The sequence below is a fragment of the Symphalangus syndactylus genome, chromosome 17 (genome assembly GCF_028878055.3).
Source record: "Symphalangus syndactylus isolate Jambi chromosome 17, NHGRI_mSymSyn1-v2.1_pri, whole genome shotgun sequence".
Classification (NCBI taxonomy): domain Eukaryota; kingdom Metazoa; phylum Chordata; class Mammalia; order Primates; family Hylobatidae; genus Symphalangus; species Symphalangus syndactylus.
In genome coordinates, this window is record NC_072439.2 from 96,086,744 (window position 1) to 96,099,700 (window position 12,957).

Genomic DNA, 12,957 nt, shown 5'->3' on the forward strand with positions numbered 1-12,957 from the left:
TGGATTTGTTGTTTCGTCTTGTTGTGTGTGTGTTTGTTTAATGAATGAACTTTCTAAACCCTTCCTGAGTTAGAAGGGGGAAAAGCTATAGGGAGATGAATGGGGCCCCAATATGGAGAGGAGCGCTCACACTCTCAGGGCTGGCCGAGGATGAAGGACGCTGCTTTGGAAGGGAGGGATTTTCCCATCTCTGGAGGTGTGGAACCAGGGCTGCAAGACACGCGAAGTGTGTGTGTGCTGAGTGCGTGCGTCTGGGTGTGTGTAAGTGGGTGTGTGAGTGGGCTTGTGTGTGTGGGTATAGGGGTGTGTGTGTGGTGAGTGCGTGTGTGTGAGATGTGTGTGTAAGTGGGTGTATGTGTGAGTGGGTGTGTGTGAGTGGGTGTAGGGGTGTGTGTGGTGAGTCTGTGTGTGGTGTGTGTAAAAGGGTGTATGTGTGAGTGGGAGTGTGTGTGAGTGGGTGTAGGGGTGTGTGTGAGTGCGTGTGTGGGGGTGTGGTGTGTAAGTGGGTATGTGTGTGAGTGGGTGTAGGGATGTGTGTGGTATGAGTGGGTGTGTATATGCATGAGTATGTCTCGTGTGTGTAGTGTGAGAGTGTGTGAGAAAATGTGTGGTGAGTGCAGGTGTGTGGTGAATGTGTGGGTGTGAGTTGTGTGTATGGGTGTGTGTGGGCGTGATGAATGTGTGTGGGTATATGTGTGTGGTGAGTGGGTGTGTGAATGTGCAGTGTGTGGGTGTGTGGTGTGTGTGGTGAATGGGTGGGTGAGTGTGAGTGTGCAGTAGGTGAGTGTGTGTTGGGGCATATGCGTGTGTGTGGTGTGTGGTGAGTGGTTGTGTGTGTGCAGTGTGTGGGTGTGTGGTGTGTGTGGTGAATGAGTGGGTGAGTGTGCAGTTGAGTGTGTGTTGGGGTATATGTGTGAGTGTGTGTGGTGTGTGGTGAGTGGGTGTGTGTGAGTGCGCACTGAGTGTGAGTGTGAGGGTGTGTGGGGATGCGTGGTGAGAGCGTAGAGTGGGTGCGTGAAGGCGTGCAGGGTGAAGGGGTGACCTGGATGAGCAATCTACGATCGTTTCAATGCCCAGAGTCTACCACTTGAAGTAGACTGATGGCTTTTTCACTCACTGCATGGTATTGATTTTTATCTACGCTTTTTATGAGTGCAAATTAGTGTTTCTTTTGCACGTGAGCTGATTGCATCAGCCAAACTGCAAAGGTCTAATGGAGTGTGGCAAGAAAGTGTATTTCAGTGGTGCTATGCCACAAATGCATTCTGGCAGAGGAGAGGGGGAGCCTCTCGGATGGAGAAAGGTGGTGAACAAAGTGTGCCCAGCTCCCCTTCAGCGGCCCCCAGGCTGGCAAGGGCGGGACAGTGGCTGGGAAAAATGGCCTGCGTGGGGGCACTCACAAGCAGGTCTGGGAAGAGCCTGGCACTGCCCTGTACTCAAGGTTCTCAAGCCATCCACACTCGCCTCCAGCAACACCGTTTGTTCATTGGTTAACGTGGCCTGGTGAACAAGAGAAATTTGGCGTTGGACAGATCTAGGTTTGAATTGTGACTCTTCAACTAACTAGTCAGTCCTTAGACAAGTGATTTAATCTCTCCAAGTCTCTGCATTCTGGTCTGCGGAATGGGTGTGGCAGAAGGCCTGGGGAAGTAGGAGACAGAGAGAGAGAGAGTGTGTGTGTGTAAGGTGAAACATCTGTGGAAGGGGACTTGCATTAAAAATTCCAAGGATCGGCCAGGTGCAGTGGCTCACACCTGTAATCCCAGCACTTTGGGAGGCCCAGGTGGGTGGATCACGAGATCAGGAGATCGAGACCATCCTGGCCAATATGGTGAAACCTCATCTCTACTAAAAATACAAAAATTAGCTGGGCGTGGTGGTGTGTGCCTGTAGTCCCAACAACTAGAGAGGCTGAGGCAGGAGAATCACTTGAACCCGGGAGGCGGAGGTTGCAGTGAGCCGAGATCGCACCACTGCACTCCAGCCTGGCAACAGAATGAGACTTTGCCTCAAACAAACAAACAAACAAATTTCAAGGATCTTCTGAAAGAGAAGGGATGGAGATTCTAACTCCTTTCCCCATTATCCAAAATTCCAGAAAGCTGTTTGAGTGTACTAAGGTTCAGTGGCTAGGGAAGGGCAACAAGGCCCTGCCCCCTCTCCCCCGCCCATGGGAGGGGTCCAGCCCTGTAATATGGTGAACATGACTGACCCCTGTCGGGCTTAACCTCCTGGGACAGGCTTACACCTGGCAGAAGGGATCTAAGGCACTAGAAGAGTCCACGTAAATATGATTGGAAGCCCTTTTCCTGGGTATAATCATGGGATAAAGGGACAGGGACAGCAGATCAACCCTCTCTTAACTGCTGGACCTGCACCAGCAGCTGTGGCACCCCCGGAACCCAGAGGCCTGCGGGAGTTCTGGGGACACCTGGACACTTGGAGGGAGTCACCTTCCTTCAGACAGTGTTGCCTGAGAGCCTGGGACTTCCTGAGCCTGGTGCTAAGTACTTATAGGAGTCCAGATGTGTGTAAGTTAGTCCTGCCACCTGCCTGCGTGCATGTGTGTGTGTGCATTCACATGTGTGCTTTGAACAAATGCTGACGGAACGTCAGTGCCTTCCTGGTGGCACAAAAGAACCAGCCTGGGAGCCTGAAGTCCTGGGTTGCAGGGCTGGCTTAGCCACTGGCTTACTGGTGACTATAGGACATTCATTTCCTGTCTTGAGCTCCTTTTCCTCATCTATAAAATGGATTGAACTTATCCTTCAGGTCTTTTCCAGCCACAGTGGCCTATAGATACCATTTGTTATTTAATTTTTGGTCCCCACTCATTTTCTTTTCTTTCTTTCTTTTCTTTTTTTTTTTTTTTTTTTTTTGAGATGGAGTCTTGCTGTTGCCCAGGCTGGAGGGCAGTGGCACAACCTCGGCTCACTGCAACCTCTGCCTCCCGGGTTCAAGCGATTCTCCTGCCTCAGCCTCCCGAGTAGCTGGGATTACAGGCACACACCACCATGCCTGGCTAATTTTTGTATTTTTAGTAGAGATGGGGTTTTGCCGTGTTGGCCAGGCTGGTCTTGAACTCCTGAGCTCAGGTGATCCACCCACCTCGGCCTCTCAACGTGCTGGGATTACAGGTGTGGGCCACCACGCCCGGCCTCCCACTCACTTTCCAAAGGCCTATTCTCAGCCCAGAATCTGCTTTCTGTTAGGATCTGTCCAGTTCAACCTTGCACAAACACAGCAAGAGCAGAAGCCACAGGTGTGAGACCCCCACCCAAGGCGTCCGTAGAGAGCACACACAGCCCATGTGTATTATTTATTGTTGATTCTGTACACCAAATGGATTATAAGCAGCATCCAGCAGAAGACAGACCCCCAACCCTGCCCACCAGGGCTCACACTCTACAAAACCCTGAAGGCCTAGAAATCTCTAAATGCATCGCAAAGCACTGGGGCTGATTTGCAGTAATTCTCTAAGCAAGGCAAACATGATCTACTTTTGAAGGCAGCATGAAGGCAGCGGGTTGGTGAGAACAATCTCTCCTTAAGTGAAGAAGACGCCTGGGGCGGAAGGAGTTTTACCCGGAACTGGCTTGTCAGCCCAGCCTCTCTGAGCCACAGCAATGGCTTCCTTCCCAAGGCCACCGCTGCCTTCCCAACAACCCAGATTCAGTTCTGTCTGTGGGATCTGGGGGCTGAATCTTTGAGTGGTTTATAGCTAAAGCTAGGATACATCTAACATCTGTCGACCAACTCTGGTTCCCGAGCTGTCTCTAGCTGTCTGCTCTCTGTAAACTTCCTGAGTTTGGAAGTTCTTTCCCAATAGCTCTACATCAGCATCTGAAAGGTTGTGGAAATTGTGTCCGTGAAAAGTTCTAAGAAGAACTCTTGTATCTCTAAATTCTAAGGAGGAAGAACAATATACATACAGCCCAATTCCCATGAGAGGGACCAGCTATTCTATTCTTTAAGGGATGGATGAGTTTATTTTTTCTGCAGTTACAAAGCTTTTGATCTATATGGTACCAAGTGAGGTTCTGATGACCAAGACTAAGGAGAGCAACAGGGGAATGGCTTCCATTTTCTTTGGTTTAATGACGAAAGCCCAAGACAAGCCATGAGCTCTTGTACAAAGTTTGAAGAGATAAATAAAACTCCCAGGCTGTTGAATACCATGCAAAAGAGCAAATGCCTCTGTACCCATCACAAGTGGGTAGAGGTGGCACTCCTACCACAGGGGTGTGAGGGCTAGAGAGAGAATCCATGTCCAGTGCTTTGAAGAGTATCTGTGCACAGGAAGCACTTTTAAAAAATAGTGGTTCCAATTGGCTTTTGTTGTCTTTTCTCCAACGCTGACTCCCAGCTCCCACTCCAGATGGGTGTGGGACTGTCAAGGAGCTGTGAACAGAGAGGAAGAGTGCACTGAACTCTGTACCCTACTCCAGCTTTCTGGGGGACCAGCCAGCACATTCCAGCCCTGAGAATTGAGCAAATGCATCATCCTGTTGGAAAGGAGACTCCACTCAGCTTTTCTAGTAGGTGCCCAGCCAGACAACATGGCGCAGAGAGGTCGAAGGGCCTGATGAAGAAAAGGAGGCCCAATGGCTCCATCCAACCACTCTGATGAAAGAAAGGAAGAGGCAAGAGGTTCACATAAAGGGGGCCTCACCCCTCACCTAGGGTGCTCCTGGGTGGCATCATCTGAGGACAGCGGCCCTCAGGTCAGCCTCTGGGGTGGAGAGGAAGGTGCTCCAATGTCATGGCTACTGCCAGGAATACCTAGAGGTTCTGGGTTAAGATTGGCAGGGCCCACTGTATGAGAAGGCTTCCCACCTCTCTCCAGTCCTGGCCCACTTGTGCCTATGCACAAAGACATCTGGAGGCCACTCACAGGAGCACCCGACAGGTCTGTGGGCAAACCCATGCTTCCTGTCTGGAGGGGTATGGGCCGGGCTGCCCCTGTTGGCACCAGGCACAGCAGGCCACCATCAGCGGGTGACGCTCATGTGCTATGCTGTGGGCTCACTTCCTGTTGGCTCTGGCAAGCCTTGGTGCATGTCCTCCAGGTGCTACCAATGGTTTGGAAATGCCTTGGAGACCCTGGGGGCATGACATCTCTTGACTCTGACGGGCCTCATCTCTCCTAGATTCCCTGGGACAGAGGGTGAAAAGCTACAAAGTGCACTAGTGTTTGCAAACATCCCTCTGGACCCTTTTGTGCAGGAACTGGAAGGGAAACCTGGTCAGCACTGTGCTCCTATGGCCCTGGGGGATGTCACAGGTGTCTTGGGGAGCAGGGAACTAATAAGAGCCGATCGGGATTGGTGGTGGATTTCCAGATCCCCGTGGAGTCAGCTGAAGTTCTTTCCTGGGCAGACGTGGAGACCTGAAATTCTCCATTTCACTGTAAACTGGGCCAGTTGTCCAGAGAAAGACACACATTGCCATGAGCCTAACTTCTTGAGCGCCATGTGAATATGTGTGTAGCAGGAAGGCCAGAGAAGGCAGGCATTCGTGTGACTGTGACTCGAGGAGGAGAATAACCCTGAAGCAAACAACTCAACTCCTAACCAGACCACACGCAGGAGGAGCTCCAGGGAGCCCCCAGACCCAGCATGACCCGTCGGCGTACCCCTGTGTTGCCTGCTATGAGTGAGATTCTGAAGTTCGGCTGCCAGCTGACTGTGATGTTGATGGAGAATTTTACCACATTAGAAAGACGCTGGATTCTGTTACATTTGGTTTTCAATTAAAGGATCTCATCTCTGAGCTATTTCACTTCCCCTAAGTGAAGAATGAAAATTAAAAACAGATACAGGCGGAGGGGCCTCCGATGAGCCGCAGAGAGCTTGCTGGCAGGGAAGGGGGTGTGGATGCACGGACCTCTGCAGTCAGGATGCTTCTGACCTGGCGAGCCAGGGTGCCCCAGGTCTCAGGGTCTCTCAGGGTCTCCAGATTTAATAAAATCTCCTGTTCAGGCCAGAGTCTCCCATCCTGTCCACACCCACGTAATCTCCTCCACCCCTGGCCACTGGGCCTTTGCACAGGCTGGCTGTGGGGGGACTGTCCTGGCTCATGGGGAGCAGGTCCCAGGTAAGTCCATCTCCAGAAGCCCCCATCTCCTCTGGGAAAAGCCCAGGATGGGGGATATTGGTGATGCTCTGTGTCTGGGTCTGGATGCTGATTACACGGGTAAGTTCAGTTTGTGAAAATCCACCAAGCTGTACACTATCATGTTCCCACTTTTCTGCACATACACTTCATATGCTTCAATTAAAAATTTTAAAACAAACTCTAGGGGTGAACACAAGGACCCCCAGGCACCAGATTTCTTTCTCTATCCCGTACCGATACGCTGATTTTAATGTTTTTAGAAGTCCAAAATTCTACATGATTTCATTCCTTAAAGGGTTAAACTTTTCGAAGCCAAGTTTGCAGTTTGGAAAGATCCTTCTCTAAAAGGCTGAGCTTGCTGTGCTGGGATCTTTCTTCCTTTTCCAAATAAAAATCACAAGTGAGACGCTGAGGACAACTCTTCTGTCTCCGGGAACTGAGCGGCATGATTGTCCTTCTCTCTTCCATGGCATCCCCAAAACCAGGGTGCCTGACGGCTCTTAAGAAACCAGTTAAATGGTTTGAAGTCTTGTTTGAGGAGAGAACTCACCCTGCCTTCAGGAGCAGAAAATCAAGGGGAGAACTTTCATTTGAGGGGACATGCTGGGTCAAGCCGTAGCACAAACAAGAGAAACAAAAGAAGGGAAATCAACTTACATAATACTTAGGCGAGAGGGGCTATCTCGGCAGAGAACTATTCCCACGAAGTGAGCAGGCTGTGGACTAACTGAGTCTACAGGGGCCAGGAAGGGGCCTGGGCGCAGGGAAGGCTGTTCTTGGAGGACAGGTGGGGAGGATTTGGAGGAGGAGCCCTCTTGAAGGAAGCGCAGGGGTATGAATCAGAAATCCCCCGGGCTTTTGCCGTGGCCAGTTGGATCTATCTTCCTGATTGTAGGAAGGTCCGGCACGACCTGCTTCTCTACGGGAGAATCAGGCAGGTCAGGAAGAGGTAGGCACACCTTCCTCTAGGGCCAGAAAGAGCAATCACGAGAAAGCTCCGTGGACCCAGGGGTGGAGGCAGAAAGATGAAATTCCCAGCTCCTCCAGTCCTATCACTCCCCAGCCCTGCTCCAGCCTGCCTCTTTAACACTCATTGGGTGCCTTCATCTGCATCAGGACGGCCTGGCTCCTCTTCTTGCAGCAGCAACAGCCAATGCAGGCAGCCAGGGAGCAGGCCAGGGCGACAATGCCAATTACAATGGCGGCAATGGCCAGCCCGCTCTGGGCCTGGGTCATGCCCCAAATGCTGCGGTCCTCAGTGACCTGAATGGTAGTCAGATCAGTGTAGTCTTCCACAGGGCTAGTTAGCTCCGTAGTAGAAGAGATGGATGTGGTGTCAGGGTAACTGGGTGTGTCTGGGTACCATGGCGTTTCTGGGTAACTAGGCACCTTGGGGACATGGACACTCGGAACAGCAACGTTGACGTTGACGATAATGAGGGACTGGCCTCGGACATTGGCTGGGCTGAAACACACAGGTACGGTGTCCGTCCCTAACCTAGGGTGGTTGAGCAGGAGCCAGTTGCGGAGAGGAAGGATGTCTGAGTCACATCTCCAGGGATTGTCATACAGCCGCAACTCACACAGTTTCCCCAGGTGATCGAAGATGCCGAGGGGCAAGTTCTCCAGCTGGTTGTTCTGCAGCTGGATGGTCATGAGGCCATTGACATTGGCGAAGATATTCCCCGGCAGCTGTCTGAGGCGGTTGTTCTGCAGGGAGACGTTCTGCAGGTTGGCCAACATGCGGAAGACGTTCCCGTCCAGGTCCTGCAGTGCGTTGGTGTGGAGGGACAGCTCCCGAAGCTCCGTTAGCCCGTTGAAGGCACCCGGGGAGATGAAGCTGATCTGATTGCGGCTAAGAATCAGGACCTGCAACTGGCGGAGGTTGCTGAAGACATTGTCGGGTAGAGAAGTGATGTGGTTGTCATAGAGCCAAAGCTCCCGCAGGTTGGGCATGGGCCCAAAGACCCCTGGAGAAAGCTCCTTCAGGGAATTCCCAAAGAGAGTAAGACGGTTGAGCTGGGGCAGCTGCATGAAGATGCTGGGTGGCAGCTGGGAGATGTGGTTGTTGGACAGGTAGAGTCTCTGGAGGTTGTGGTTGTTGTGGAAGAGACCAGGAGAGAGCAGTCCAATCTGGTTCTGCTGCAGAGCCAGTTCCTGCAGGTTGACAAGCCCATCAAAAGTGCCCATGGGGATGTCCGTGAGCCTGTTCTCATACAGCCGGAGGACCTGGAGGTTGCCCAGGTGCTGGAAGACCCTGGGTGAGATGTGGGTGAGACTATTCTTGCCCAGATTGAGCTTCGTGAGTCCCACCAGGTGGTCGAAGGCTCCGTCGGGGATGTATTCCAGGTGGTTGCCGTGCAACTGCAGCTCCTTGAGGTTGCTGCACTGGGAGAAGTGGGCCGGCTGGATCTGCATCAGCTGGTTACTGGACAGAAGGAGTGACTCGAGGCTGTCCAGGCCCTGGAAGAGGCCGATGGGCAGAACCTGCAGCTTGTTGTTGGCGAGGCTGAGATAGCGCAGTGAGCCCAGGTTTCGGAAGGCCCCAGGCATGATGCGCGACAGCTCATTCTTCTCAATCCTCAGGGCGATGAGGGCTGAGATATTGAGGAACGGGGACTCATTGAGTTCAGTGATGTGTGTGTTGAGGATCTGCAGGCTCATGGCGTTCCAGGGCAGAGGGGTGGGCACTGCCACAATGCGTGCCCCGGTGCACTCCACCTGGGAGGCCCTGGAGCAGGTACACTCGCTAGGGCAGCCATGGTAGGCCAACGCTGCACCCCAGGCTTGGCAGCCCACCAGCAAAAGGAGATAATGCTTCAGTGGCATAGCCTGTGCAAGGGGAGAGAGCACACGTTAGTCAGGGTCCTCTAACCGACACTGGCAAGTTTTAAGCCAACATCAACTTGCAGTGCCAATGCTGGCTTGGCTTTGAACCCCATCATCACATACTGAACGCACGCTCTCTCTGCTCTGGACAGCAAGCCTCTGCACCTTTGCCCCTGCCTTTCTGCTTCCATGCCTTTGCCCAGGCAATTCTCCCTAACTGGAGTGCCCCTTGTCCTTATACAAAATTTTCCCATGCTTCCAAGTCCAGCGCCAGTGCAATCACCTTTAGGACACTTCCCAGATTCCATGAGTCAATCAGTTACCCTTCCATGAAGTCATCTTCCCAGTCTCCATCACTGGCCACAGTGGCCTTAGATGTCATTCACTGTGTCCCTGTCTGTCTCCTTCCCCAGCCAATAAGCTTTCCACGGCAGGGAGTCCATTCTTCATCCCTACAGGTTCCTTAGGGCGGGAACTGTATCTTCTCCATCTCTGTGTCCCTCACATCATCTGAATGTGCTGGTTAAACACAGCCTCATCAGGAGGAACATGGAGGCAATGGGAACAAATAAATAGGGCTGAACCTGGGGGAAGATGGTGAGGCCACAAACACAGTGGCCTGCCGGGAGGTGCAGCAGCAGTGGCAGAGTTAGGACCACAGAGCTGGGATCTGCCTGAAAGACTACAGTGGAAGCAGCTTTTCCTCATCCTCACCTGGGCCTGCCCTGCCCTGCCCAGCCCATCACCATCAACCATCACTTAGCCCTCTGTTAGCCCTTTCACCTGTGCTTCATCTAGGTCGAATTCAAACCACCCTCCCAGGAAAAGGCCATGACGTGTCTGCACCATGTCCTGCCTCGCAGGGAGAGGCTGCTGTGGCTTAGCTGGTGCCTGAAGCCAGCCTTGTGGGTCTAAGTCCCAGTTTCCACAAGAAACACTGAGGAGTCCTTGAGTAAAGTTCCAGGAAACCTACTGAGATGTACTTTGCACTAAAAGATGGTAGGTCAGGCGTGGCGATGTTCTGAAAATGGGGGCAAGTTCATGAAAATGTTGGTGTTTGAAATCACTGATGACAATGACATATATCACTCTGTGTGTGTGTGTGTGTGTGTGTCTGTAAAATGTAGAGATATGGGACATGGGTGCTGGTCCCTATATGAATATTTAAGGATCACAAACAGTTTCACCTTGAATGAAGCTTGAGACCTGCAAGCTTCAGCTCCCTCGTGTGTGAAGAGGGGATGGTAACTCCCGCCCCCCTCTTGGGGCTGTTGTGAGGAGCGAATGGGGAAAGGATGCAGGGCCATCCCGGCCAGTGCTGTGCAAACGCGTGCCGTTGTTCCGTGCTTATCCACAGCTGGACCCTATAGACTCCTGAAGTCAGGAGGGCCTCAAAGTGCTTCTGGTCTTGGCATTTGTAGTCAAGGAACTAAGAATTTCTGTGTATATGTGAGAGTATGTCCAACTTCCACCAAAGGTTCAAAGGTCCAAACTCCTGGAAGATGCAGCAGTCACTGCCGGTCACTCATTCCCATCACTTTATGGAGAGCAAGAAGCAAGGAAAGGCTTCTGAGCCTAAAGCCCGGGTCTCCAGACCCCTAAGGAAGTACTTTGAGTGTTAATGCTGTGTCTCCCTTTCCATGAGCAAAAATCCTGAGTCAGAGGAAGGAATTTCAAATGATGGCATAGAAGCCATCAATGGTTGGGTAAAGAAGATATTTCTCTGGTCTCTGTTTGTGGCTCTGAACTCACGGGGTCTGGAGGCTGGCCCACATCTCAGAGTAACCCAGGCTTCCCAATTTGGCCTCAGCCCCACGCACCCCTTTCCTGCCCACCCGCCCCAACAAGCTTACTCTGAGATAAAAACCTAAGCCCATTCCCCAACCACACAGACCTTGATTTTTTTTTTTTTTTTTTTTTTTTTGAGACAGAGTCTCACTCTGTCCCCCAGGCTAGAGTGCAGTGGCACGATCTCTGCTCACTGCAACCTCCACCTCCCAGGTTCGAGCAATTCTCCTGCCTCAGCCTCCAGTAGCTGGAATTACAGGCGCACGCCACCACGCCTGGCTAACTTTTGTATTTTTAGTAAAGACAGAGCTTCACCATGTTGGTCAGGCTGGTCTCGATCTCCTGACCTCGTGATCCGCCAGCTCAGTCTCCCAAAGTGCTGGGATTACAGGCATGAGCCACCGTGCCCAGCCAAGACCTTGATTTTTTTTACTTGTTCACAGCCCATGGAAGCCCTGACCTGTTATATTTTTACATTAAGAACTTGAGTAAGCATACAGAACAATGGAAACAAGAAAGGAAAAAGAATACCTTGTCCAAAGGCATCTAGATGCAAAGGAATGGGGCCAGATTATGCTAGGGACACATCTAAAAAAAAAAAAAACTTATATAGACAAATGTCAGGTCCAGAACCCAGCAACAGAAAACAAGCTGCCTAAACAGAGTACACAAAAAAAGTGGCTCAGTATTCACCCTAGGAGAAGACTTAGGACTTTTTACTAACGATAACAAAGGAAGGAGGCTGCCCACAAAAGCTAGTGTGGTCTGAGACTGGATTAATAGAAGTATCACATGTGGAAAAAAGGAGGTGATAGTCTCACCCTACACTGCCCTGACGTGGCCACACCTGTAGTGCTGGGCTCAGTTCCACTCTGAACTTCAAAAAGGCTGATGGCAAACTGACCTCCTGAAGAATTCTAAAAGATGGCAAGGGGGTCTAGAAAGCAGAACATCTGAGCATCCATTGAAGGAACTGTGTCAGCACCCTAAGACACGGTGAGAAAAAAATTAAATTAAAATTAAAATGAAGGAGCTGTGGATGAATAAATAACCAGAGGAAGAGATGCTGTGAGGAGTCCACAATCACTTTCCTAGCATCCCTGAAGGGCTGCCACGGGATACAGAAAGGACCTAGCTCAGTGTGGCTTCAGAGGTCAAAAGGGTGCAGAAGTTACAGAGTAGCAGATTTCAGTTCACCACTGAAGACAGCCTATCCAGAGTCAAAATGGGCAACCTCACAGAGGGAGTAAGCTATCTGTCACTGGAAGCAATCAAGCAGAGGCTGAAGCAATCATTTGGCAAGCAAGCTGTAGAGAAGATTCCCACGCCTGGTAGGGCATTGGACTGGAAGACAACTGGTGTCCTGTCCGTTCCTAAGATCTTAGGATTCTAAGGCTGAGTTTCAGGGCATGAGAAAGCAACCTGTCCACCAGGGCAATGGTGCCTGTACTCTTAGGGGTCTGTGTGGACAGTGTGGGTATTTGCCCATCTCTTTGGTATAAGTGTATGTGAGATATTTACTGCCCGAGCTGACGTGCAAAAGGTGGAGCTTGAATTGCTCCTGGAGACAAGCTAGCTGGCACTTATATTTAATGTCCGCTCATATACCCAGCATGCTTCAAAACGGTGTCACAGCCCAAGTGTCAGAGACTAAATTAAGTGCACGTCACCTGGCCAGCCCAGGGCAATCTTGAGTTTCCCCATCTGTGAATGACAGTATAGGATGAGGCACCCTCTGAGGACCCATCTTTATGTGGCTTTCTCTGAGTCTGCACTCCCCAGCTGGGGAGGGGCATCAAGCCAGCCCAGGAAGGGCTTGTGCCAGGGGAAGGTGCCTCTTGACCTGAGAGGATTGCAGAGATAATTCCCTATGGGAACAGGGCCACCACTGTCTAAAATGGGCAGCACTGAGCATGACAAATATTGCAAGAATTTGCAGATTTTCCTCTGTATAAATCCTCACATCTGCAAAGCCCATCCCAGCACCACATGCAGCAGTTTCCTGTTTTCCAGCACTTTCGACTGCTGCGGCTGGCGCCCAGGGCTCCACAGGGTCTCCAAAGGGCTCCCCTCAACCCAGCTGCAAAGCCCACAGGGGAGGGAGGGGCCACAGAACTGGGACTGACAGCTGGGCCCTTGGATTCTCAGCACGTGATGCCAGCTCGTGCAGTGGCTGCAGCCTCTAGGAGCCCAGCACCTGGGGGCCTAATAGCCCACGCTGCC

At 51.6% G+C, this 12,957-nt stretch overlaps 2 protein-coding genes across 2 annotated transcripts in view; both read right to left on the reverse strand.

Moving 5' to 3' along the window:
- Positions 1 to 12,957, reverse strand: part of GP5 (glycoprotein V platelet) — a 229,586-nt gene that overhangs the window by 185,592 nt on the left and 31,037 nt on the right. The gene's annotated exons all lie outside the window — the stretch shown is intronic.
- LRRC15 (leucine rich repeat containing 15) lies at positions 7,201 to 11,280 on the reverse strand. Its single transcript, XM_063622331.1, has 2 exons — positions 11,266 to 11,280; positions 7,201 to 8,949 (listed from the first exon to the last, which is right to left on the reverse strand). Exons 1-2 carry the CDS (start codon positions 11,278 to 11,280, stop codon positions 7,201 to 7,203), a joined length of 1,764 nt encoding a protein of 587 aa, XP_063478401.1.